At 34.3% G+C, this 27,018-nt stretch overlaps 2 protein-coding genes across 2 annotated transcripts; both read left to right on the forward strand.

Annotated features, from left to right (window-relative positions):
- The first annotated feature begins 556 nt into the window (after nucleotides 1–556).
- LOC141720016 (phosphatidylinositol/phosphatidylcholine transfer protein SFH8-like) lies at nucleotides 557–2,241 on the forward strand. Its single transcript, XM_074522376.1, has 4 exons — nucleotides 557–639; nucleotides 718–859; nucleotides 1,400–1,812; nucleotides 2,056–2,241. Exons 2-4 carry the CDS (start codon nucleotides 790–792, stop codon nucleotides 2,236–2,238), a joined length of 666 nt encoding a protein of 221 aa, XP_074378477.1. The 5' UTR covers nucleotides 557–639; nucleotides 718–789; the 3' UTR covers nucleotides 2,239–2,241.
- A 2,870-nt stretch (nucleotides 2,242–5,111) lies between these two features.
- LOC141720026 (auxin efflux carrier component 5-like) lies at nucleotides 5,112–7,131 on the forward strand. Its single transcript, XM_074522384.1, has 5 exons — nucleotides 5,112–5,866; nucleotides 5,972–6,057; nucleotides 6,365–6,522; nucleotides 6,614–6,690; nucleotides 6,778–7,131. The coding sequence occupies exons 1-5, from the start codon at nucleotides 5,199–5,201 to the stop codon at nucleotides 6,851–6,853; spliced, it is 1,065 nt and encodes a 354-aa protein (XP_074378485.1). The 5' UTR covers nucleotides 5,112–5,198; the 3' UTR covers nucleotides 6,854–7,131.
- Nucleotides 7,132–27,018: the final 19,887 nt, after the last annotated feature.

The raw sequence follows: 27,018 nt of genomic DNA on the forward strand, positions 1-27,018 counted from the left end.
ATTAAAAAGACACTTAATAATCCTTTACTGTTTTTAGTTATTCAGATGATACATTGTCTCAATTTTTTTTGTTAAGTGATAAGTGATGATATATATTCTAATGGTACCTGTAATGTGTTAATAATCAAACCTTATTTCTGTGTATAACATGGTACCTGTATATTTTCCAGTCACTTTTTCTTCTTGTTGCTGGCTACAGAATCCACTGTTAGAGGACGAGACCGAAGATATACACCATGCTGTTGAATAGAGTGACCTAGAATTTGATAGTACAGAGATCAATTCTGTAGGTGAGCAACTTACTTTTGTTTAAATAATCAACTGATCCTATGTGCTTGATAGCTTTCTCTATCGTTTTAACTTTTTAAAAGTGATACAAGGGAAGATGAACAACATGCTGGGACAATCCAAGGCAGCGTGAAAGATATAGATGAATCAATGAGGTAAAGGTCGTGCAAAAGTTTCTTTTGATATTTACATTTTTATGTTAATTATGCATTCTAGAATATAGATGCATGATGATGGTACTGAATTACTCTTCTCTCAAAGTAGATGAGTGCGTTAAACACTGAGAGAGGCATTGGCCTCTTGTGCGGTCCCAATTGCACTGAAGAATTTTTGAAGAAGTTCGGTTTCAAAGTTAGTTCATGATTCCTATTTTGTGCTAAAATTATTTATGTTTCATTAATTGATTATATTCATCTTTATAATCACAAGGTGAAAAAGTCCAAATTCATTGGATCAATAAACTATACCGGTTCCTTTTCGGGATATGATGAATATGTACCCATGATTGACAAGGCAGTTGATGCTGTATGGAAGAGACAAGCATTCTTAAAAAAGCCTAATGCTTCGGGAGGTAAGAGTCAGTTTGAGCTTGTGTTAGATATTCCACTTTCAATAGGTAACTACACAAGTCCTAATTGATTGTATACTTGTATGTTTGGTGTATAATTCTGATGTATTGGGACCACCAAAAATGTATAACGACTTTCATATGTATAGTAAAGAAAAGACAGGACTAGATAATGAAGAACACATTCTTGGATTTGAGAATGAGGGTCTGTAGAATAATGGAGTCCACCTCAGTGTTGTTTTCTTTTTCAGCTATAATTCTGCCTCAAGACAAAATAACCAGAAGGGATTTTGGAAAAAGTCAGCCCACATTGCTAAAATTTAAGGGGAATTGATCTATTTACAGTTACCATTACCAATATTCAGTACAAATAAAATGCATTAGTTATACTTAACCATATCTTCTAACTAATGTTAAGTACCACAGGCGTCATAAGAATATAATGCTAAACTACAACTTATTTTATTTACTATTCAAAATTATTTCTTGGATATTCAATGTGATACCTGTTTGATATATTTATTGCAAATTTCAATTTAAAAGAATTATCAGGAACGCCTGCATCATCAGTGATCCAGAAGGCACCAAAGGGATACCATGTCTGGATCATGGAAATACTAATGACCTTCTTCATAACCCTTTATAAGCTTCTCCATTCAGTGGCCAGCCGTGTAACCAAAAAACTTCCTGAAAAGTCATCAGATCAAAATATAAGTCCACAAGAATTTGCCTTTGATACGATGCCCAGGAAAGAAATTTTCCCCTCTTTATCCACTCCAACATCTACCGAGACAGACCTATTATCCTCTGTTCTGAAAAGACTTGGTGAACTTGAAGAGATAGTTGATACACTGAAGGCAAAGCCATCTGAGATGCCTTATGAAAAAGAGGAACTGCTTAACGTTGTTGTCTGCCGTGTGGATGCACTAGAAGCAGAGTTGATTTCTACCAAAAAGGTAAAGTTATTAACAGACAGATTTGCTTTTTTTTCTGTGGACATTACTGTTGTAAAATGATTGCTGGTTCAATTTCAAATTTTATATAAAGGTTAAGATGTGACATGGTGACACAGTGATAAATAACTCTCATATAAATTTTCATTTACTCACTTTATAAGTTGTTGAACTGCATTGGTTTTTTTAGTTCAGAAGGTACACATGTATGATACTAACTTTATTGCTATTTCATTTCTGTGTCAGTTGATTATCAGATCACACGAAGGTCCCGATGCAACGGAAAAAAGACCTGGCTTTGGAGGAATGAACGAAGGTTACACAATAGATCATGTCGTGGAGTCCGGAAAACTAATCACCTTATTCAGTGCTCCAGATTACCCTCAGTTCCAATTATTTATTATTTCTCTTTTCAATTTCAAAAAATAATCTTTTACTATTGTTAGTAGAATGTTAATGTTAAGATGGACTATTTTACTCTTTATACACTGTTTAATATAAACTTGAATGTGGGATACTCATTAAATGTGGTCAGAATAACCTATGCTAGGGGAATTATGTGCTACTCACACAATTTCAATACAGAGCTTGTGGGTCTAATACCTTCGTGCAACCTCAGTTCGGTATTTCTTTCCTTTCTTGATTCCATGTAATTAAACATCGATCCTAAAGCTTCTGAGCTTCTCCGTTTATGCATACTGACCTTGAATCTTCTGTAACAATAATATTTAATTTGAATCACTGTCGTTTATGGTTATATAGCAATTTAGGGTCCCTGATATAGGTAGTGTAACCAGAGGCCTCTTCCACTTCTTTGACCAGCCAAGGGGTACGAATTGCAATTACTTCCACGTTAGTGCTATTAGTTTGGTCAACCACTTTAGTGGATAAATTTTTCATTCATGTTTTACTCATGATTCTCAATTAAATTGATAATTTTTCCTATTTGTAGACATAATAGGTCTACTTCTTCTCATAATTTAAAGGCCTTTAAACGTAAAGAAATTAAGCCAGATAAACTTAATATAAAAAAAATTCTTTTTTTGTAGCACACAACATGTGGTCAAGCATATGGGGCAGCTACACATGATTGATTGCAAAGGATTTGGGAAGCAGGATAGTTCTTCTCCTGTATTTTGGGTATATGTCAATCGCGTCGTTTGCCTTCTTTGTCTTTAACTGGGACGATTGACTTTTATGCTTGGCTTCTATGATTTCCTTTGACATATTTGTTCCAAGTCAAATATGTTTAGATTGTTGGATGTAATAGCTATTAAATTTGGGTTTTATTATTTGTGGTTGGGATATTTGTTTTAGACTTGGAATGTGTACGAATTGACCACTTCTTGGAATATTGAATGTTAAAAAATTTGGTATCAATGTAGTTTTATGTTTATATTGCATTGTTTGGTATTTTTTTGTTGTAAATGTAATTGGTTCCTGTGGATGTGAACAGTATCAAGATGACATGCAATATACAAAACATTAACATCACATTGGTAAATATAAATCGATGTAAAAAATATAAGAAAGACATCAGGTAAAGTAATATTAAACGAAAAAGAACTAAAAAATCCGATGTGAAATAGTCATTTGACATCGGTTCCGAAAAAAACTCAATGTAAAGAAGGCAAATAACATCAAAAGTTTATAAAAGCTGATGTCTCAAATTTTAAAATAGTAGAGTACACATCGGTTTAAGAAAATAACTGATGTTAAACATAATGATTTCACATTGGATACAGAAACAAAACCGATGTCTAATCCTACATTTCATATGGGACGTCTAAATGAACCGATGTCTAATCCCGCATTTCACATTGGGCAAATAAATGAACTGATGTTGATTCTCTATTTTGACATCAGTTTGTTCGAATGAATTTTAATAAATGGTTTCCAGAGCTTGTAAAGTTTCATGTTTTAATGGATAAATAACTCATAATATACTCATATTCAATTAGAAATACGGTAATATAAGCTGAAATTTGTTGCAAATACATCACAATTAATCTTAAAACCGATGTATAGCAATGTAATAGACATCGGCTATTAACCGATGTCAAAGACCGATGACATTTAACATCACACGCGAAGATATCGGTTCAGATTTTTTTTAACATCAATTCTGAACTGATATCTGATGCCATATTTCTAATAGTGTATATACAATGTTTCGTTATAAGAATTAATCTGTAATTTATTAATGTGAGATCGTGAGGTTACAAACCACTTATGGAAAAGAATCTTTTGAAAACCAGCTTACCTGCAGCTAATTAATGTATACCAAGTCACCCGCAGCTTACTTCAACCCTTCTAAATTCAAAGCAAATTTCTTTTAGCCCTTCTTTCTTTAATCATCATTAACAACACCTCCACAGCAATAAGCACTATAACGTAGTTCACGAATGAAAGAAGAGAGTTCGTAAAAGAAAAACAAACAGCTGAAATTAAAAAAATACAGTTAATGGGTGGTTATTACATCTTAAGTTGACAGTTCACATTTCGTGTACATAAAGCAAATTCGTCGATCTTAATTTCGGGCACATCACTGCAACAATAGCACGCACCACGCATTTACGACGGAATCACCTTTTGTGAACAAAATCATTAAGCGGAGATAATTTATGATTGAATTTTTTTTTGGATACAATATATAATAACTTAGTATGAGAATAATGTTTCTGAGCTAAACTCGTGAAAACTTACCTAAAATGTAGGTGATTTTTAGTATAAAATAATAATAATAATGTTTTTTGTAAATGTATCTAACTTTTTGCAGTTAATACAATAATGGCCTCATTTATTTATATGAGAATTTTTAAAATTGAAGTAAGTTTTAGAAGTTAACCGGGGAATATTATTCTTTACTTAGTACATATCGTACATATTCTCTCGTCAGGCATTGTATTATGTGTACAAACAATGATAATAAGGGATACCCTTAATAGAATCGATTCTTGAATATAATGTCATATTAATCAGTACTTCTTAATTTCGATAAACAATTGGATGGTTTAGATACATAGCTTATATTCGGACGTTACCCTTAATTAGAAAATAACCCAAATTTGATAGAGGAGTGCAAGTAGTGTTTGTTCTCGACTTACATGGTCTCGTCTTATTTTGCAGACTCGAACTTTACACAAAAGTGCAACAGATTGTATTGGAATATAGCTATTAAAAGTAGACAGAGAAGGTCAATTTTCAAGTGCAGGATTATTAATTAAAATATCTAGTGCTTGGTTGGAGAAGTAGTATATATATGTGTGCTTCAACCATTTCAATATATCAAGTATCAATTACTTGCATTTTCTCTTGCATTCCCCATAAAATCAATATCTCTATATTAAGTGTCTTTAGAACTATAATTTTGTCAAAATCATCTAAAGATGATTGAATTAAGTGATGTTTATAAGGTAGTGGTAGCAATGGTACCACTTTACGTAGCTTTGTTGTTAGGGTATGGCTCGGTGAAATGGTGGCATATGTTCACTCCCGACCAAACAGACGCTATCAATCGGATGAATTGTTATTTCATTATGCCTCTTTTCACCTTTGAATTCACCACCCACTTGAACCCTTTTAAAATGAACTATCTCTTTGTTGCTGGTGATGTGATTTCAAAGTGTGTTATCGGTGTAATGCTAGGGGTTTGGGTGTATTTTTTTAATGGAAGTTTTGAATGGTGCATTACTGGCTTCTCTATGTCTACTATAAACAACACTCTTATTGTAGGAGTGCCACTTATGAGAGCCATGTATGGAGCATTGGGGGAGGACCTTGTGGTTCAGTCCGCAGTTCTGCAGTCGATCATTTGGATCATGATCTTATTGTTCATGCTAGAAGTTAGACGTGCAAGGCGAGATTTTGATTCTGTGTCAGCCATTGAAATGTCAGGGAAAGATTTGGAAGGTAATCATAGGGTTCAAGAAATTGATGTTAGTGTAGTGAGGCCATCAGCATGGGCAGTAATGAAAACTGTGCTTGGCAAACTTGCTAAGAATCCCAACTGCTACGCTTGCATTGCTGGACTCGCTTGGGCATTTCTAGCCGCCAGGTAATAACTATAACTTAAACGACAATTTTTAATAGGTACATGTATATGCATTCGTATATTCAGATTCGTTATAGTGATAGTAAATTTTGGATGCTTGTGCTTCAGGTGGCACTTTGACATGCCAAGCATCATGGAAGGCTCAATTTTGATTATGTCAAAAGCAGGAACCGGCACTTCCATGTTCTGCATGGGTAAGTCTATGCACACACTTTTGTTAGCCATTAGTTTTTCTTAAACATTAGGCCAAGTAAAAGTATATACTGCAGACTGCTTAATAAAAGTGTTCTAATGATGCCGAGCGCATTAACTGCAATTCTTCGGACTAATCTGGCATTAAAGTGTAGAGAATGAGTTAACTAGCATTATAACTATAATAATTATATAAAAACATCACCTTTTTAATACGATATATAAATACAAATAACGAAACAGAACAATTGTAATATATGCACATTTAATTATCGTATTTTGCACGTATCTTACACATGATAGCTTCAGGGTTGTTCATGGCTTCAAACGACAAGATAATAGCTTGTGGCGCCAAGGCAACTATGGTAGGGATGATTTTGAGATTCATTGCAGGACCATTATCAGTTGGAATTGCTTGTATCGCTGTAGGCTTACGCGGTGACGCCTTGCGGATCGCAATAGTCCAGGTTAATAATACTTTCTAAATGTTGATGCAAACTGAAATCTATATTTATATTCACTGATGACATACATACTTATGTTTTCATGTTATTTCAGTCAGCACTTCCGCAAGCCGTGGCCACCTTCATATATGCCAAAGAATATGGATTGCATACAAATGTCATTAGTACTGCGTAATTACCTATCTCTCTCAGTTAATAACCTCTTATAAGAACATTTTTTACATAAATATTGACTGTAATTTTGGTTTCAATGTGCAGAGTTATCTTTGGCACAGTGGTCTCCCTACCAATTTTGATTGGATACTTCGCAGTACTGGACTTGATACAAATTTAGATGAAGTGATCAAGAAACTATCTGCACTGATTTTAGCTAGCGTTACTAGATTTAAATTTAATGTCCTGAGCATTTTATAAATTAAGCGGCTTAATTAGTTAAGCTTTTATCTATTTTTCCATTGTAATGCAAGTGACATGGAGTATTTAACTAAGGTTCTCAAGAAATTTAACCCTTTGTATGACGCGAAATGCTGTATCTGTCGATTTCAAATCGGCGACTCTTTCTAAATAACATGTCTTCTCTGAATGGGCCAAGCACTATATTTTAAAAGATTTGCCATTAGTCGCCTTTTTTAACAAGAATAAATGCAATGTTTAATGACGGTGTATCAAATTTAAAAAGCTAACCGCGACAAAATGAACTTGTTACAATAATTGTTAGATATTTAGGGGTCGTTTGTTTCCCCGAATTCTGCCATCAAGCATGTATTTCAATCATTCCAATCTCATAACTCGTGTCTGGTTTAGAAAAAAAAATATATTAGAATAAGTAATAAAATAATATATTTAATTAAATTATAATTATTGACTTAAAATATCTTAAATTAAAAAGTTCATTTCAGCACTCAATCAAACATATGATATCAGATATGATATCTCAGCCCCATCCACCTTAACCCGATTTCTGATTTCAATCTGATATCACATCTTAAACCAAATGACCCTTTAATGTATTAAGACTTCAACACAAAGAGGGTAAAATATATTTTAATTCTTTTTGAGTTTTATCTTAGTCTAAGCCAAATAAATATTTTAGCAACTTGAGATTTGTGTGTATGAATTTTAAGATATGGAATGAAGCATGAACATAAAAAAATATTTAAAATTTATAGTTATATTAAGTTTGAATGTTATTACAACCTGAATTTATAATATACAAACTAAATTTCTCTTTTTCACATAATTATAAGTATTTTGCACTCCTAAACTCTCGAAAACTTGGATAATGAATATGCAAAACTCACACAACTATGAAGAAGGTCCAATACACTTTTAAAATCGAGTACAATGATGTTTTTTATATTTTTTGTATGATTTGTAAAAATTACAATTAGATATTCCAAATTGCCTTACTACAAGTAAAATGTCGGCACCTTATAACTTTACTTCCTTAAAGTTGTTTCTTCTTAGATTACTCCCCAAGCTAAGTCATAGACTTTACCTTGTCAATCCATGTTCTGTGAAGCAATCACTCATAGATTGACAGGTGATTATCCTTTATTTGAAAAAACTTCCAATTGTTTCTCTTTATTGTGAACCTCGAGATTGTCCAAGACTGCATTCGATTAGTCTGAACTAACTGTTAAAAAACTGCATTACTTGAGTCAGCATTTTCAGGGCTTCGAATTGGCTGTATGGCTGCCTTCTCAAATCCGATTTTGCATACTTGTTGAATTTAAATCTAACATGTTGTTACCTAATGGATTAATAATTTATTTGTTTATGTATATGAGCACGAGCGATTGAGGTATGTTTGCAATGATGCATTCGCATAAACTAATAAATTATGTTAATATACATTTTTTGTCACTTCATAATTAAATGGTATTTGTAATATGTTAATGCTTAGAAAGTAAAATAAATACAAGTGATTAAATGTTCCTGATGTATATCCATGACTCTAAATATAAAATAGTTATTATTTTTTAATTATTTAATGTATTTATGTGTTAGAATTGTGATTGATTAGTCATATTATATAGGTAATTGGCGTCAGTACTGTAAGTTTACTCACTGAATGACATATGATTCTCTTCGTCCCAATAACTTTCTATTTTCAGATGTTCCAATAAATTATTAACATTTTCTAAAATATCATATTATTTTTATAATGGATTCAAAATTCACCTCCACTTTCTTAATTTTTCTTCAACATAATTCATTTTTTAATCTCCGTGTCTAACAACGATGTTAACAACCCATGGGATGGTGAGAGTACAAGATATATGTCATAGAATAATTAATAGTGAAGTAAAAATCGTACATATATGTATAAATAGTTTATTTTATTTTTTATTTCATTGAATTTAATATAATATTTCGTCATTTCATTATGTTGGAGGACAAGTTTAGATTGATGACAAATAGGATTTTATGTGTATCTATGTGTGTGTGTATCCTGTTAGGGGGAACACACACAAGTATAGAACCAAACAAACAATGCAAAATACACACTCAATATATGACGCGGAAAAACCCACGTCCCAACTTGTATTATTAATCAAAACAATTATCAATAATACAATCAATCTCACCAAACGGTATTCACTCAAGTGATACTTAAGTCAAACAATACTCAAGCATACATCAAAACAATAACATGACTATGTATATATAGCCATCACAAACTTAGCCAACAAGACATACCTAATCTGATTACAATAATAATTGTCTACCCATACAATTATTACCCATTCTCATTATAATAATAATTGTCAACACATACAATTATTACCCAACTCAATTATGATAATAATTGTCTACCCATATAATTATTACTCAATTCAATTATGTTTTCTATCACCAAGACCATACTACCTATTGGGTTTAACCCTAACAATCCTCCCCTTCAACCCAATATGATTTCATGCACAACCGAATTAACGGTCACCATCAAGCCATCGACGTCGATCGCCGAATACCTCCCCTCGAACAATAACCCCTCCTTCTAGTACAAAAAGATTTCTCTTATCTTTTCGACCTTTGAGTATCTCTAAATCTCCTTTAGTGACTTTCAACATACTGTTCTTCATCATAACAGTATATCCCAAATCAACTAATTTACCCAACGAAATCAGATTTCGATTTAACTCCGGTATGTATCTTACTTGAGTTAACTTCTGAACACGACCATTGTGACGTTTCATTGTTACCTCACCAATGTCAGCAACCTTTACCGTTTTACCGTTCGGTAAAGTTACAATCTTTCCCTCACACTTTTTATAGAACGAGAACAACTCCCTCCTACCACATATGTGATGAGAACTGTTAGATATATTTGATAATGTCATGGCTAATATGTTTTATGTTTAGATTTCAGATCTTATTTGAACAGAACAAATCAGTACTTAACTGATCAGTACTTATACTGGAAGTCAGAACTTAAGGGATATCAGTACTTATGTTATCAGGAGTTAGATATCAGAACTTAAGTGCTGAAGGACGATCAGATAAGGACAGTAGCTGATTAAAGTTAAGAAGATCAAGATAAACATGAGAAGAGATATGCATGAAGAAGGAATTCCGTGAAGAATGGAATACTTGGAATAGAAGATATCTGATTGATATATTTTAGGAAGCAGAATTATATTCCATATCAATTAGCGAATATCTTGTAACTGTGTAGTATATAAACACAGAAATAGAGTTTACACTATATGTGTTATCATTATCGAGAATATTATTTAGTATAACTCTAGCAGCTCTCGTGATATTTTGTTCATCACTGAGAGATAACAGTTCCAGATTGTAACAGAGTTTATTGTTTAAATAAAGTTTGTTTTCTGTTACATAAGTTATTGAAGTTTGATTTGATTGTGATAAATACTGTATTCACCCCCTCTACAGTGAAAGTGTGACCTAACAAGTGGTATCAGAGCTTTCTGTTAACACACATACAGTTAAAGATCCAAACACAGTCATGTCTGACACAGAAACTCCAACTAAGCCTACCAAAACTGAGGAATCATCAAAGACATCAATTCAGAGTCGATATGAGACTATCAGAGTTCCCATATTGAGACCATCTGAATATCCCATATGGAAGGTAAGGATGACCATGTTTCTGGAAGCAACAGATCCAGAATACCTTGATAGAATCAGGGAAGGGCCTCACAAACCTACCAAGCTCGCTGTTGTAGTTCCAGGTGAAGCAGCAATGACCGTACCAAAGGAAAAGAATGATTACACTGCTGAAGATATAGCATCTATTGCTAAGGATGCCAAGGTACGTCACTTATTGCATAGTGCCATTGATAATGTAATGTCAAACAGGGTAATCAACTGCAAGACTGCTAAGGAGATATGGGATGCACTGGAGACAAGGTGTCAAGGAACTGAAACAGTTAAGAAGAACAGGAAGACAATACTCACTCAAGAGTATGAACACTTTGACTCTAGGACTAATGAGTCATTGACTGATGTGTATGAAAGATTTGTCAAACTCTTGAATGACTTGTCATTGGTTAATAAGGAGTATGATCTTGAAGATACAAACCTCAAATTCCTGTTAGCTCTTCCTGAATGTTGGGATTTGAAGGCAACAACAATAAGAGACAACTACAATCTTGATGAAACAACTCTTGATGAAATCTATGGAATGCTCAAGACTCATGAACTTGAGATGGAACAAAGAAGCAAGAGAAAAGGAGGAAAGTCAAGGACAGTTGCTCTCAAGGTTGAAGAGGAATCCCCCAAACCACCTTCCTCAAAGAAAGATAAGGGTAAAGCTCTTATCATAAAATCTGATACTGAGTCATCAAGTTCTGAGAGTGATGATGACTCAGATTCTGAAAGCTTGCCTGAAACTGATGCTGATGAGGAGATGATGAAGCTGTGTGCTCTTATGGTGAAAGGAATCACAAAGATTGCATACAGGAAGTTCAGGAAGGGAAAGAAGTTTTCCAGGAAAGGCATAAGTTCTGATAAGAAGAATTTCAGAAGATCTGAAGGAAAAGGAGGAAAGTCTGACAGAGGAGATTATGCTAATGTTAAATGTTATAATTGTGGCGAGAAAGGCCACATATCTCCTGAGTGCAAGAAGACCAAGAATGACAAAGGCAAAGCTCTTGTCACAAAGCAGAAAAGCTGGACAGACACCTCAGACTCTGAAAGTGAGGAGAACTATGCATTGATGGCAAATGCTGAAAAATCAAGTTCTGAGAGCAGTTCTGAAACTGCTGAAACAAAGGTACCTCAGACTACTTATGCTTTTCATACTGATGATATTAATGAGTTGAGAAGATATCTTAAAACCATGTTTGTTAGTTATAGAGATCAAACTTTAACATGTGAAAGATTAACTTCTGAAAATCTTGCTTTTAAGAAAAGAAACAATTTCTTAGAAAAAGAGTTAGTCATGTTTCATCAAACTCAGAAGGATAGAGATGATGCTTTTTATGTTAGGGATGAAGTGCTAAAAATGAATGAATCTCTAAAAACTGAGTTAGAAAAGGAGAGAGAGATTATCAGAACTTGGACTAACTCTGGCAAAGCAACTCAAAATTTGTTGAGCAGTGGAAACTGGAAAGAGGGCTTAGGTTATGAAGAAAATAATGAAAAAGGAACTAAAGAAATTAAGCCTGTTGATAAGCAAAAGCCGAAGTTAAAACCTGTTAAGTTTGTAACTGAAAAATCCGAAACTGAGAAATCAGAAGTTAAAAAGGAATTAACTTCTGACAAACTAAAACAGGAAAAGACAGCTGAAGTTAACATAGGCTTAATGACAAAGAAGCAGCTTAAGCATAAGCTGAAAGATGTTAAGAATGCAAACAAGGTAAAATCACCTAGGAAAAACAGGAATGGAAAGGAAGGTGTGAATAAAAGCAATAACTATAAATCTGTTCCTGATGCTCCTAGGAAAGCATGTTATAACTGTGGAAGTTCTAACCATCTGGCTTCTTTTTGCAGGAAGAATAAGAATATTAACTCCTTATCTACAAAGTCAGGAGTTAAGAGTCAGTCTGTTAGATACAAACCACAAAATCCTTGTTTTCATTGTGGTAGTTTATGGCATTCCATTTATACTTGTAAGGAATATCATAGTTTGTACTATGATTATTATCAAATAAAACCTTCTTTAAAGAAAGTTTCTGTTGTTCCTTCTAGTATAAGTTCTGATAAGAAAACTGTTAACATAAAATCTGATGTTAAATCCGCTGCAAATGTTAACAAACCTAAAAAGGCCAAAGGATCCAAGCAAGTCTGGGTCCTTAAAACTAATAATTAGTGGTCTTTTTGATTGCAGGGCAACAGGAAAAATATTTTAGTTCTGGACAGTGGATGTTCAGGACACATGACTGGAAATAAGGCCCTGCTATCAGACTTTGTGGAGAAAGCTGGCCCAAGTGTTTCTTATGGAGATGGCAACATTGGAAAAACTTTGGGATATGGCAATATCAATCTTGGGAATGTCATCATTAAAGATGTAGCTCTAGTCTCAGGACTTAAACACAACTTACTGAGTATAAGTCAAATCTGTGACAGAGGTTATCATGTTGATTTCTTTGCAGAACATTGTGAAATAGTTAGTAAATCTAAAGGAAAAATTGTTCTGAAGGGATTCAGGCGTGGTAACATTTATGAAGCTAAGCTTTCAACAAGTTCTGATGGTTCTGCAATCTGTTTAGTGAGTAGAGCCTCAACTGAAGAAAGCTGGAATTGGCACAAGAAACTCTCTCATTTAAACTTCAACAAGATAAATGAACTGATCAAGAAAGATCTTGTGAGAGGACTGCCAAAATCAGTGTTTGTTCCTGATGGTCTTTGTGACTCATGTCAGAAGGCTAAACAAAGAAAATCTTCGTTCAAGAGCAAGACTGAATCATCAATTCTTGAGCCTTATTATCTACTTCATGTTGATCTATTTGGTCCAGTGAATGTCATGTCTATTGCAAAGAAGAAATATGCGTTGGTCATAGTAGATGAGTTCACCAGATACACATGGGTGTATTTCTTGCACACAAAAAGTGAAACTGCATCTATTCTGATTGATCATGTCAAACATCTGGATAAATTGATCAAAGATTCTGTGAAAATTTTGAGGAGTGATAATGGCACTGAATTCAAGAATTTGATAATGGAAGAGTTCTGCAAAAATCATGGAATAAAGCAAGAATTTTCTGCTCCTGGAACTCCACAGCAAAATGGAGTTGTTGAAAGGAAGAATAGAACTCTAATTGAAGCTGCACGAACAATGCTTGAAGAAGCAAAGCTTCCAACCTATTTCTGGGCTGAAGCTGTGCAGACTGCTTGTTTTACTCAAAATGCAACACTAATTAACAAGCATGGAAAAACACCATATGAGATGGTGAAGAACAAGAAGCCAAATCTCAAATACTTTCATGTATTTGGATGTAAATGTTTTGTTCTCAAGACTCATCCTGAACAGCTATCCAAGTTTGATCTAAAAGCTGATGAGGGAATCTTTGTAGGATATCCACTTTCTACAAAAGCCTTCAGAGTCTATAATTTGAGAACAAAAGTGGTCATGGAATCTATCAATGTCTCTTTTGATGACAAGAAGATCACTGGACTTGAAGATTGCATTGATCATGATAAGCTAAGATTTGAAAATGAAGATTCATATTCTGATATCTCAAGTCCTGACAGTCTAAGTCCTGATACTGTAAATTCTGATGGATTAAACTCTGATGTTATTGAAACTGTGGTGACTACGTCAAAGGAAGATGCACCAATGCAGGGGGAGCATACTCAAGATATTATCACATCTCAAGAAGCATCAGAACATACATCTGGCTCTTCAAATTCTGATTCGTCAAGTTCTGATAAGCCAAGTACTGACAGCACTGAAAATCTAAATACTGAAGGATCCAACTCAGAGAGCATAGTTTCAGGGGGAGCATCAGAAAATGAAACCGAAGACAGCATGAATCATGGGGGAGCATCCAGTTCTAGAGAAAATCTTCCATCTGCAAGGAAGTGGACAAAAACACATACACCTGATTTAATAATTGGAAATCCTGAGGCAGGTGTCAGAACTAGAACAGGTACTTCGAATGAATGTCTTTACAATTCTTTTCTCTCTCAGTCTGAGCCAAAGAAAGTGGAAGAAGCTCTTCAAGATGCTGATTGGGTGCAAGCAATGCAGGAAGAGTTGAATGAATTTGAAAGAAACAAAGTCTGGACCTTAGTGCCAAGACCCAAGAATAGATCGGTTGTTGGTACAAAGTGGGTATTCAGAAACAAAACTGACAGTGATGGCATAATTGTAAGGAACAAGGCAAGGCTGGTTGCAAAAGGATATTCTCAACAGGAGGGAATTGACTATGATGAAACATTTGCTCCAGTTGCTAGGTTAGAAGCCATAAGGATATTCATGGCTTATGCTGCTCACAAAAAGTTTACTGTCTTTCAAATGGATGTGAAAAGTGCTTTTCTCAATGGAGAATTGGAAGAGGAAGTATATGTTGAACAACCTCCAGGCTTTGTAGATTCCAAACATCCAGATTATGTCTACAGGCTTGATAAAGCACTTTATGGACTTAAGCAAGCTCCAAGAGCATGGTATGAGACTTTAGCTCAGTTTCTTCTGGAAAGTGGATTCAACAGAGAAACTATTGACAAAACATTGTTCTATCTCAATCATGGCAAGGACTTACTTTTGATCCAGATTTATGTTGATGATATTATTTTTGGGTCTCCAAATGACAAACTTTGCAAAAAGTTTGCCAACCTAATGCAGTCAAGATATCAGATGAGTATGATGGGAGAACTTAGTTATTTTCTGGGCCTTCAAGTCAAGCAGACTGAAGAAGGAACTTTTATTTGTCAATCTAAGTATACCAGAAACTTGTTGAAGAAATTTGGAATGCAAGACTGTTCAAGTGCATCCACTCCCATGGCCACTGCAACAAAACTGGATAAGGATACTGGTAATTCAGTAGATATTACTGATTACAGAGGTATGATTGGCTCACTTCTCTATCTAACTGCTAGTAGACCAGATATCATGTTTGCTACCTGTCTTTGTGCAAGATTTCAAGCAGATCCAAGAGAACCTCACTTAACAGCTGTAAAAAGAATCTTTAAGTATCTTAAAGGAACAGCTGATCTAGGATTATGGTATCCTAGAGAATCAGATTTTAAATTAATAGGTTACTCAGATGCAGATTTTGCAGGTTGCAAAATTGACAGGAAAAGCACAAGTGGAAGCTGCCAATTTCTTGGAGGCAGGTTGGTTTCTTGGTATAGCAAGAAACAAAAGTCAATTTCCACATCAACTGCAGAAGCAGAGTATATTGCTGCAGGAAGCTGCTGTGCACAGATTCTCTGGATGAAGAATCAGTTACTGGATTATGGGTTAACATATTTCAAAATCCCTATTTACTGTGATAATCAAAGTGCTATTGCTATGACAGGTAATCCAGTTCAACACTCTATGACAAAGCACATCAGCATCAGGTACCATTTCATCAGGGAACATGTGGATGAAGGTACAGTGGAATTGCATTTTGTTCCCACAGATCAACAAGTAGCAGATATCTTCACAAAACCACTGTGTGAAGCTACCTTTTCAAAATTGGTAAATGAACTTGGAATGATTTCAGGTTCTTTCTCTAAATCTGCTTAAACTTGTTCTATGTTATCAGACTTTATGATCAGTATTTACAGAATTAATCTCTTTGTATATTCTGTGCATTAATTGATAAATGTCTTTAAGTACTGACTGTTGTCTGATATATGTTTCTAAACTCTGATAAGTGATATGTCTGTTTCAGTAACTATTTAATCCTATGAGGATAACTGTGCTAGATACTGACCTACTAGTCTTCAATAAACAAATGATCCCATGAAAGAAGTAATTATTTCTGTGGAAATCTTATGACACAAGCAAATTCTGATAACTGAGCTTAGTTAAGTTTACTTTGTATATCTTATTACTAAGTCACAAATTAGAATAATGCTACTCATCTGTTTAAGTTCTGATTCTAGTAAAACTGCTGAATGTACTAAGTGCTGATAAACCTCACTTATCAAAAGAAAAAGAAAAAGAATCAAAGAATAATATCAGGTACTCCTTTGAGATCTAGAGTAAAAATGTGAATGGGACGACCCAAGTGCATTGCTGGTATTAAGTAAATATGCATTAGAAAAGCAAAATATTTTTCTTGGTGACTTTTCACACTCTATGATTACTGGAGAAATACTCTGATAATAGCATAAATTCTAATAAACAGTCGTGACTCACTTACACTGAGAAGCCTCTGTAAAATAGAATTTCAAAAGATGCATAAAATTAGCACAAAAACAGTAGAGGTGGACTCCTGCATGAACTCATTTATCAGTAGGTTTCAGGATAATGACAGCTCTTTAGCAAAATTTTAATTATGACTTATTTCTAAGATGTACTGAAGTAGATCAGACTTTACTCTTTGTCTGTTATTTAGCTTAATGCACACACACATCACTCCATATGAATGATGAAATTTCTGTGGTGGTCTATGTTATTTTAGATAAACAGTCATTGTGTCACTTCTGCACAAATTCTGAGGACAAGTTCTAGTTCCACGTTCTGATGATTCAGTTCTGACGTTCATAACTAAGAACTTGTATGAGTATTTACTAAGATAGATATCCCTTGTTCGAGTTAAGACATTATGTTCTGATGACTGTTAAGTTCTGGTATAGGTCTAAGTTCTGATTTTTCAGTCTAACCCTTTACTTGACTTATCTGTGAATAAAATTTGGTAACAGTCTCAGATTAATTTCGAAATGTTGAAGTGGAAGATTAATAGTCTATGGTTAAAACATAATGGCACTCGTCCTTGAACAGATCACTCTTGTTACATGTGCACATTCCTTTTCCAATGACTGTTATTCTTTTTCAAGGTCTAGGGAGACGAGGTAGAATTAATTCTACCTGTCAGCATTCAATTTCTTTGCGTCTCTTGGCATTCTCTTGCCTATATATACAACCACTTCTCATCAGTCTTTCCATCACATTCTTCTCACACACTTATCTTCCTTCTTCTGTCAAAAACAAAATGGTTCGATTCAACATGTTTTTGAACACACAAACCTTCACAATGGAACTCAGTTGTGCCGAGTGGCGGCAGGAGTGGCATATAACAGCCATTCCTGAGGAGATCTGGGACTCTGTCCCACAGGAGGTGCTGGCTCACCTTCTATTCTTCGAGATGGATTATCATCGCCATCTGGAGCGCCTGGAGGAGGAAAGGCGGGAAGCTATCCGTCAGCAAGAGCGAATCATTCGACTCGCTATCTTGTTTGTCGAAGATAGGAAGAGGAAGATGACTTAATCTCGTCTTCTTCCTGTTCTTCTTCATCCTCAGCTTTGTCAGGCTTCTTAGCTAGGACTAAAGCTGTTGATGTTAGGATTCGAAGCTTAGGGAAAATCTTGTATTGATGTAATTTCTATTTCATATATGTATTGACTTGAAATATTAATGAAAACTGTCTTTACTTCAAGATTTTGTCTCTGAGTTATTTTATCTTGTGTTGATAAATCCTGATTGATATTCTGATGACCATTTAAATTTTGTTTTATTTAAGTTCTGATTCTCCGTCAGCACTTATTCATAGAAATTATCTCGGTCATTTTTAACATGATTCATTTTCAGAATATTAATGTTGCAGTGAAAAACAATCCAATCAGTGATAACGGGTTAAAATTTGAATTGTTTCCCTTGATAAAAGGAACAGTTTTTTTTCCTTGAAACTCGGCAAATGGGTAAGTCATGATTACTGTTTTCTCGAGCCCAGTAACTATCCGTTATTACTGCATGTCTGACAGGTGTCCAACGGTAACATTTTTTTTGTATAAGTACAGCAGAGAGAAGATTTCTTTAATCTTTTTAATTTCTTCATCTTCTATCTCTCTTCTTACTTTTACTCTCTTTCACTTTACTATTTCCGTTGTTTTCATACAGATATTATCTCAAACACCTAACAGGCATACTTGAATTTCAATATTTTTTTTTCATGGCACCAAAGGATTTAATCATTGATGGAGCAAAGTTCGTTCCAAACAACTATGCTGCAATTCTTGATCATGCTGAAGCTCCATCTGAATTGCATTTTGTGCAAGATCTTCTTGCACATAGTGAGGTTGGGTACGCCTTAACTCAGCCTGAATTCTTTTCAAGTCAACAAGTTCTGAGGTTCTGGAGGACTGGCGTTTTTGATGATGGTGGTAACCGTGGAACTCCCAGTATTATTTTCCAAGTGGGTGATTCATCTTTTGTAGTCACTCCTGGTACAGTACGCAGGGCTTTACATCTTCCAGAGGATTGTACTTTCTCAGTTCCAGAGGACTCAGCCCTTCGGGAGTTAATGGCTGAATTGGGATATGAAAAGAGTCTGACGAAACTTGGACAATTGAAACGGGCTAATATCAGAAGAGAATGGAGTTTCTTCTTCGATTGCATCACCAAGGCCTTTGGCAACAAGTGTTCAAATTTTGATGCCATCCCAATTCTAAGTCAGCACATCGGGTATGCTATTATCCATCAAACTCATTTTGATTTTGCAACTGGAATAATTGGTTTTATTGGGGATAGGATGACAGAGGATCGAGATGTTGTTTATTTTGCTAGATTCTGTCAACTTATTTATACGTATTGTACTGCTGAACCCCAGTTAGTCAGCACTCAAACCCCACCTTTTAAGGTTGCAAAAAGGTACTTTAACGACCTGATAAATGCTGACACAAAGAAATCAATGGTGAGACAATTACAGATTCCTCAGTCTGTGAAACAGATTCTGGTAAATGCTGATCCAGCTACTTACAAATCTGTTTACTCAAATGTTCAACCAACTCACCATAACCAAAATTCATCAACCTCAGTCCCTACCTCTCATTCTACACAACCTACCCTCAGAACTTATCTCAAATCCTATCTCTCCACTTCACAGAATGCTCAACCTTCTTCTTCAGCACCTACTGTGAAGACTACATCCTCTAAGCCAAAGAGAACAAAGACTGTTCCTCAAACATCTCAGAAGAAGCGGAGGATTACTTTGAGAGATGAATCAGATTCTGAGGATCAGATTCCATCTTCAGAACCTATGATAAATGAAGCTGAGAAGGCAACTTCTCAGAAGGATTCTGCAATTGGGGGTTCTAGGCTTCTCAAGAGGCTTAGACGTATGACGGTTCCTGCAACTCCCAAGGAATCCACATCAACAAGGAAGTACAAGAAACAGAGGGCACAGAGGCCAGTTTCAGATGATGAGGAGGAAGCAGCTAAGGAAGGGGATCAGGAATCTCTGATCTCGCAAGACAAGGAATTTGCTCCAGTCACTTCTTCTCCGTCAACTCAATCTCAGGAACCTGTATCTGACAAGGCTAATTCACCTTCTATATCTCTTGTTGATCCAGGCACAAGTGCTGAAATTGATATTCAGAACTTGGTTGTGCCTGAAATACTTTTGTTAGAAGCTCCAACAACAAATAATCCCTCCACAACACCTGTTACTGATGCTGTTCAAACTCCTGAGTTATCACTATCACCTTCTCTGCATCAAGATGATGATCAGTTTTTAGGTGAGCATCAGGATATGGCTGTTGATCAGAACTTAGTATCCGATCAGCAATTAGAGGATGTTGAAGCCTCCATTGCTACTCACACAGTTGTCTTATCAGAAGATACTGATTCTTTAAGTTCTGATGCTGCAAATGTTGGAGATACTGGTGAAGCTGCTACAACTGTAGATGCTGATGCAGCAGGTCCTTCAGGACATACTCCTCCATTGACTCTTCCTAAGTCTGAACTGCTAAAGGAGTTTGTTATCAGGGATGCACCAGTACCTTGGAGTGAAACTCCTGCAGGTCAGGAGTGGACTAAGGAATGGAACTCAGTTTCATGTGTTCCAAATGCTTTACATCTTGCTGAGCACTTGACTAAAGCTGATGAAATGTTAAATTCTGATGATTGTAAAACCCAGCTTAGAGTCACTGCATTGAGTACTAAACATCTACAAGGTCTTCATTCCAATACTCATGCAGAGCTACACAAGATTCAGGAGAACTTTATTAAACAGGAACAAGTTTGGAAACTTGATAAGAAAAAGTTCTTCCAACCTACCATTGACAGGGTTGCTTATATTGAGAAAACTCAAGAGAAGCAACAAGCTCAGATTGATCAAATTCTGACAAATCAAGCTTCTCAGCAATCGCAACTTACTGAAATCCAGACCTCAGTGGAACTACTTATCTCTCTTTTATTACCTGCTGATGCCAAAAAGGGGGAGAAGGTAATTAAGTCCAAATGCAAAACCAACAAGTCACTGCAAGGAAAGGATGATGGAAAAGATGACCAAGGAAACTCTGGAATGGGTAGTGGTCATAGTCAAGGTAGAAGGTTTACATCAAGACAAGCTAGTCACAGAACAAGTTCTGATACTGGGAAAAGAATAAGTTCTGCTGCTGGTAAAAGGATAAGTTCTGATGAACTTCTAGATCTTGATGAGGAAATGTCAAGACAGTTATTTCTTCAAGAAAATCCAGGGATGGACTTGGAAAGTTTAAAGGAAGAAGAAGACAGACTTAAATCAGAGAAAGTCACATCTAAATCTGAAGCTTCTGGTAAAAAGTTACTTCCAAAACCTAAAGGCATTGTGATCAAAGAAAGGATACATACTGAAGAAACTTTGGCTAGATCACAACCACAGATAGATCCAAGATCCAAGGGTAAAGAAAAGGTTGGTGAACCTATCAAGCCTTATGTACCTCCTGAGGAAGAAGAAATTACTGATGGAAAAGATAATCTTGCTCTGACTTCAAGAAAAGTTCTTAAAACAACCTCTGACATGGCTCAAGTTGTTCAGAGTCAAGAAATTGTAAGTTCTGATATTCAGAAGAAGCAAGTAACCTCTGACAGTGCTCAAGTTAACTTGATATCAGAAAATAAATCTAAAACACTCCTACCAGGATTCACTAAAGCAAAACAGACTCAATCTTTGAAGACTACTTCAAGTGGTTTTGAAGCAAGAGTAGTTACTGGAAAGGAAGCTAGAGATAAAACTGGATTGGGAAGTGCTGATGAAAGAAGAGTACACAACACTACTGATGATCCAACTTCCTTGTGTGAACCAGGTATTGGAGCAACTCCTGAAAGATTGAATCAACTAGAATCTGTACAGATGGTTTACCATACCTACTTGAAAGAATACATCATGTTGTATTTCATGACAGATGGTAGGGTTTATCATATAAGACAAAATGCCATTCCGTTGAAGTATTTTGAAGAATTGGAGCATGTATTGTTCTTACTTCAAGTGGATGACAGAATAACAGAGACTGCTGCAAACTACTTAAAGGAACAGATTCAGAGACAGAAAAGACTTTATTCTGTTAAGTCTGACAGCAGATATGTTCCAAAGTACAGAAATCACAATGGTGATATTGTTGATATGAAGCCTAATACTGCACAGATCAGAACATATCTTGGTATTAAGGGGCTTGAATTCAATCTAGAGTCTAATAAAGCTTATGTCATAAGACTAGATCGGGAGTTGAGAAAAGCAAAGATTAATGATCTCAGAGCTGCAATATTTCAAACTGGTGAAGATACTGCAGAGCTTAAAGATGTCAAACGGAGAATGATTGATGAACTCAGATATGCTGAGAAATGTTTGTTGAAGAATTATCTCAGAACAACTCCTGACATCAGAGAGATCAGAAAATGATGAAGCCAAGTCGAAGATCTACAACTGCTTAAATTCTGATATTTATACAGATTGAAGTTGTTATCAGAAGTTGAAGTGGTAAAAACTTTAAGGACTGTAAGTTGTAGTTATCTTGTCTATTTCTCATGCATTTGTACTTAATGTTTTTGACATCATCAAATATCTGTTAAACTTGTATATTTTGTTAATTTACAAGTTGGGGGAGATTGTTAGATATATTTGATAATGTCATGGCTAATATGTTTTATGTTTAGATTTCAGATCTTATTTGAACAGAACAAATCAGTACTTAACTGATCAGTACTTATACTGGAAGTCAGAACTTAAGGGATATCAGTACTTATGTTATCAGGAGTTAGATATCAGAACTTAAGTGCTGAAGGACGATCAGATAAGGACAGTAGCTGATTAAAGTTAAGAAGATCAAGATAAACATGAGAAGAGATATGCATGAAGAAGGAATTCCGTGAAGAATGGAATACTTGGAATAGAAGATATCTGATTGATATATTTTAGGAAGCAGAATTATATTCCATATCAATTAGCGAATATCTTGTAACTGTGTAGTATATAAACACAGAAATAGAGTTTACACTATATGTGTTATCATTATCGAGAATATTATTTAGTATAACTCTAGCAGCTCTCGTGATATTTTGTTCATCACTGAGAGATAACAGTTCCAGATTGTAACAGAGTTTATTGTTTAAATAAAGTTTGTTTTCTGTTACATAAGTTATTGAAGTTTGATTTGATTGTGATAAACACTGTATTCACCCCCTCTACAGTGAAAGTGTGACCTAACAAGAACATCCCGAGTCAAGCACCCATTCTTCTTTTGATCCCTTCTCTTCTTGAACCAAACGAACATCTTCATCAGCTTCTACAAGCGAAACACTACCCCCTCGATTTTTCTTTAACTCTCTCAAGTCTTCTCTTGCCTTTGGACACATAAATTGTATATGACCCAATTCCTCACAATAAAAATACCTGATATTAGAGTTATGTTTCTTAGCATACTTCTTTTCCGTGTCACGCGCAGGTACCACAAATGCACTTCCATCAGATGTGTCACTCGATTCTTGTTTCATCAATCTTTCGGACTCCAGAAGAACAACAATAGTCTCATCCAAATCTAACTTCGTTTTCCCAACCAATAAAGAAGTCATCACAGTATTATACTTCTTCGGTAGAGACACTAGTAGTAGAACAGCTTTGTCCTCATCCTTTAATTTTTCATCCAAATTATTTAGCTGGTTGATTAAGTCATTAAAACGATTCAGATGATCTCTTAAATCTCCGTCTTCTTTCATCTTGAGCCCAAATAAATCTTTCTTGAGAAACAGCTTGTTGGCCAAAGACTTTGAGTGATAAGTCTTCGTTAACTTCTCCCACAAATTCTTGGGATTGTCCTCTTTAAGAACATCATACTTGATTTCCGGTGCAAGGGCCAACCGGATCTTTTACCGTACTTTTCCATAAGGTAAAATTGTTTCTTCCATTAAACAATTCCATTTCAAATCCCCCAACCTTCTCCATCATGAACCTTGGCTCTTGATACCAATTGTTAGGGGGAAAACACACAAGTATAAAACCAAACAAACAATGCAAAACACACACTCAATATATGACGCGGAAAAACCCACATCCCAACTTGTATTATTAATCAAAACAATTATCAATAATACAATCAATCTCACCAAACGGTATTCACTCAAGTGATACTTAATTCAAACAATACTCAAGCATATATCAAAATAATAACATGACTATGTATATATAGTCATCACAAACTTAGCCAACAAGACATAACTAATCTGATTACAATAATAATTGTCTACCCATACAATTATTACCCATTCCCATTATAATAATAATTGTCAACACATACAATTATTACCCAACTCAATTATGATAATAATTGTCTACCCATACAATTATTACCCAATACAATTATATTTTCTATCACCAAGACCATACTACCTATTGGGTTTAACCCCAACATGTCCCTGTTTTAATTTATATATATGTATATATTTATTGTATGTATATATATGCATGCACATATTAATTAATATGTGCATATAAATAAATAAGTTTTAATAAATGAATTATGAGGGAAATTAAATATTATATAGATATTAATGTAGGGATATAATTATCATATGAATTAGTTTGCTCAACAAATTTCCCTGACAATGCTAACAACCTATTGAACGGTGTGAGTATATGATATATGTCACATAATTATTAATAGTAAAGTATAAATCGTACATATGTGTATAAATAGTTTATTTTACTTTTTATTTCACATAATTTAATATAATATTTGGCCATTTTATTATGTTGGAGATGATGTTAAATTGATGGCAAACAAGAATATATTAGTATGTATCTATGTATGTATGTGTGTATGTGTGTGTATATATGTGTGTTTATATATGTGCATGTATGTATGTATATATGTATGTATTTATATATACATACATACACACACACACACACATATATATATATTTATTGTATGTATGGATGGATGTATGAATGTATTAATGTATGTATGCACATATTAATTATAAAATAATTAATCATTCTCAATAAATGAATGATGATGTAAAATAAATATTATGTAGATATTAATTTATGGGTATAATCGTCATATTAATTAAATTTCTTATCAAACCACCCGTTGTTGTATTATATATATAATAGATGTAATTCTCGAATCAATGTAAAAATGCACTTCTCGCATAAGCTCCAAGACTTCTCAAATGAGTACATTTAAGCACTTTTCGATTAATTCAGTTTGGACTTCTCGAATTTTAACTGTGTGTAATTTATTCTTTGTTGCAACTCCTTTATTTGATGTCCTTTTTTATTTTTAAGGCATGGTCATGGATCTTCTTCTTAAATTAGTCAAGTCATCTATACCACTATAAAGGATAGAGTTGCTCTAATGTCTCATTTCAGAATGAGTTTGTTCAAAATTTAGGATTCACAATTAAGTAGCTACACAAGTAAATAGGATTATTTGAAGACATCATCATGCATGTCTCTGTAACTAACAGTAGTAAAAAGTAAACTAAATTAAAAAGTGAAACTGAACTAGCAAAACAATCGGATCACACATAAATAATAAAAGCAAAAAAAACAAGCACGAGGTAAATAAATAAAAATACACAAACATATATGTAGACATAATAAACTGTTAGAAATAGTCAAAAACCCTTATAAGCTAATAGAAAATTATGCTACAAAAAAATAATGTGTGATATAGGAATATATAATCATGTGTAAAAGAATTTATAGTAGGCCAAATATTATTATATGGATAAAAAAAACTAATGTTCGTTCTTTGTTAGAGTTGAGCTTTATAAAATTTTATTAGTTGCTCTTACTTGTCAATAGTGAATCGTATCTTATGAAGATAACTACATATTTCAATGTGTATATTGAGAATCAAGCCAATAAAATGTAATTCTGAAAATGAGGGGTCAAACCATTTATATAATTGTCTGGAATCTAAAATTTAGGCTATGCTTGGGAGACTCGGTCTCTTTGTATAAGACGGCTTCTATATTGTAGAGATCAATTTTCATGTAGATTTTGGTGAATTGAAAGCTACACTTTTCAATTATACTCTAGTTATGAATAATATAATCAGTTACATTTTAGCTTAACAAATAACCACAATTTGAATAATGAAAATGGGATTTTGGATCTTAAGTGGGCTTAAATTTAAAAAGAAATATCCTTGAGACTTAACTTATCTCTCAGATTCTTGATGAAATGGTTCGGTTCTCCGACCTTAATCATTTTTTCAATTAATTTCTTCACATAATATCATTTGTTAGTATCGTCATGCCCCTTATCCATGTGATAGTCACCATACTTATTTCTTATCATCTAGATTTTTTTATTTTTAAGGCCAAACAAATCCCGACTTTATCGTCTCAATCTTTTCAGTCTTAATCGATTTACGATCCATCTTCGATCTTCAAATATAACCTTTTCTAAATGATCGAGTCTAAGTCATGAAATAACTTCTTCGTTCATGAAATAATTGTTAGTGTTTGTGCCCTAGAGATAACACTATGATGTTTTAGTTTAAGATATTAGGATTATTAATGTTTATGTTCTATCGATTATTCCCTTTATAATTTATTAATTCTTAATTTACTGCGATATAAATGTTAGATTAATAAATGTCCTTGGAATATGATATGCAATTCTATATCTCTAAGTACGTGACGTAGAAATGAGATTATGAGAATAGTATCAATATTCCTAAAGGTCCCTAGTCGAGTATTATTAAGGGACAATACTAATGCATTAAGACTGGTGTGTTTGTTGACTGATGATCACATCTCATTGATCATAGGTATGATGATACTAAAGTCAAAAACGCAAGCAGATGTATATGTACATGGTGCTAGACAGACCCAATATGAGATTCTACATGTCTGTTGTGCCATAAGTAATTCTCACAGTGATAATGATGTAATGGTCCTTAGACCTGAAGTCATTATATTTCTATACGAGAATTAATATACATTGATTCTATTAAAAGTCATCATTGACCGAGTAATGATAAAAGTGGACATTGGGTATATTATAAATCGTATGAGAAATATGAATGATCTAGATGGGATTTAACCCTCCTATTTTAGGAGTGATATTATTGGCATCTTGTGTGAGCTAGACTATGAAATGCGTGGCCACGCTCAAATGTTGATTTGATATGATAGTCTACTCATTGATCAAGGAAACTTG

The sequence above is a fragment of the Apium graveolens genome, chromosome 1, assembly GCF_009905375.1.
Source record: "Apium graveolens cultivar Ventura chromosome 1, ASM990537v1, whole genome shotgun sequence".
NCBI classification, from domain to species: domain Eukaryota; kingdom Viridiplantae; phylum Streptophyta; class Magnoliopsida; order Apiales; family Apiaceae; genus Apium; species Apium graveolens.

Bases quoted from the DNA above. Each gene is read 5' to 3' on its own strand.
- LOC141720026 (XM_074522384.1), top strand. From the start codon at position 5,199: ATGATTGAATTAAGTGATGTTTATAAGGTAGTGGTAGCAATGGTACCA. The intron at 5,867-5,971 runs GTAATAACTATA...CTTGTGCTTCAG, and splicing joins TGGGCATTTCTAGCCGCCAG to GTGGCACTTTGACATGCCAA. The intron at 6,058-6,364 runs GTAAGTCTATGC...TGATAGCTTCAG, and splicing joins CACTTCCATGTTCTGCATGG to GGTTGTTCATGGCTTCAAAC.
- LOC141720016 (XM_074522376.1), top strand. From the start codon at position 790: ATGATTGACAAGGCAGTTGATGCTGTATGGAAGAGACAAGCATTCTTA. The intron at 860-1,399 runs GTAAGAGTCAGT...TCAATTTAAAAG, and splicing joins AAAGCCTAATGCTTCGGGAG to AATTATCAGGAACGCCTGCA. The intron at 1,813-2,055 runs GTAAAGTTATTA...TTTCTGTGTCAG, and splicing joins AGTTGATTTCTACCAAAAAG to TTGATTATCAGATCACACGA.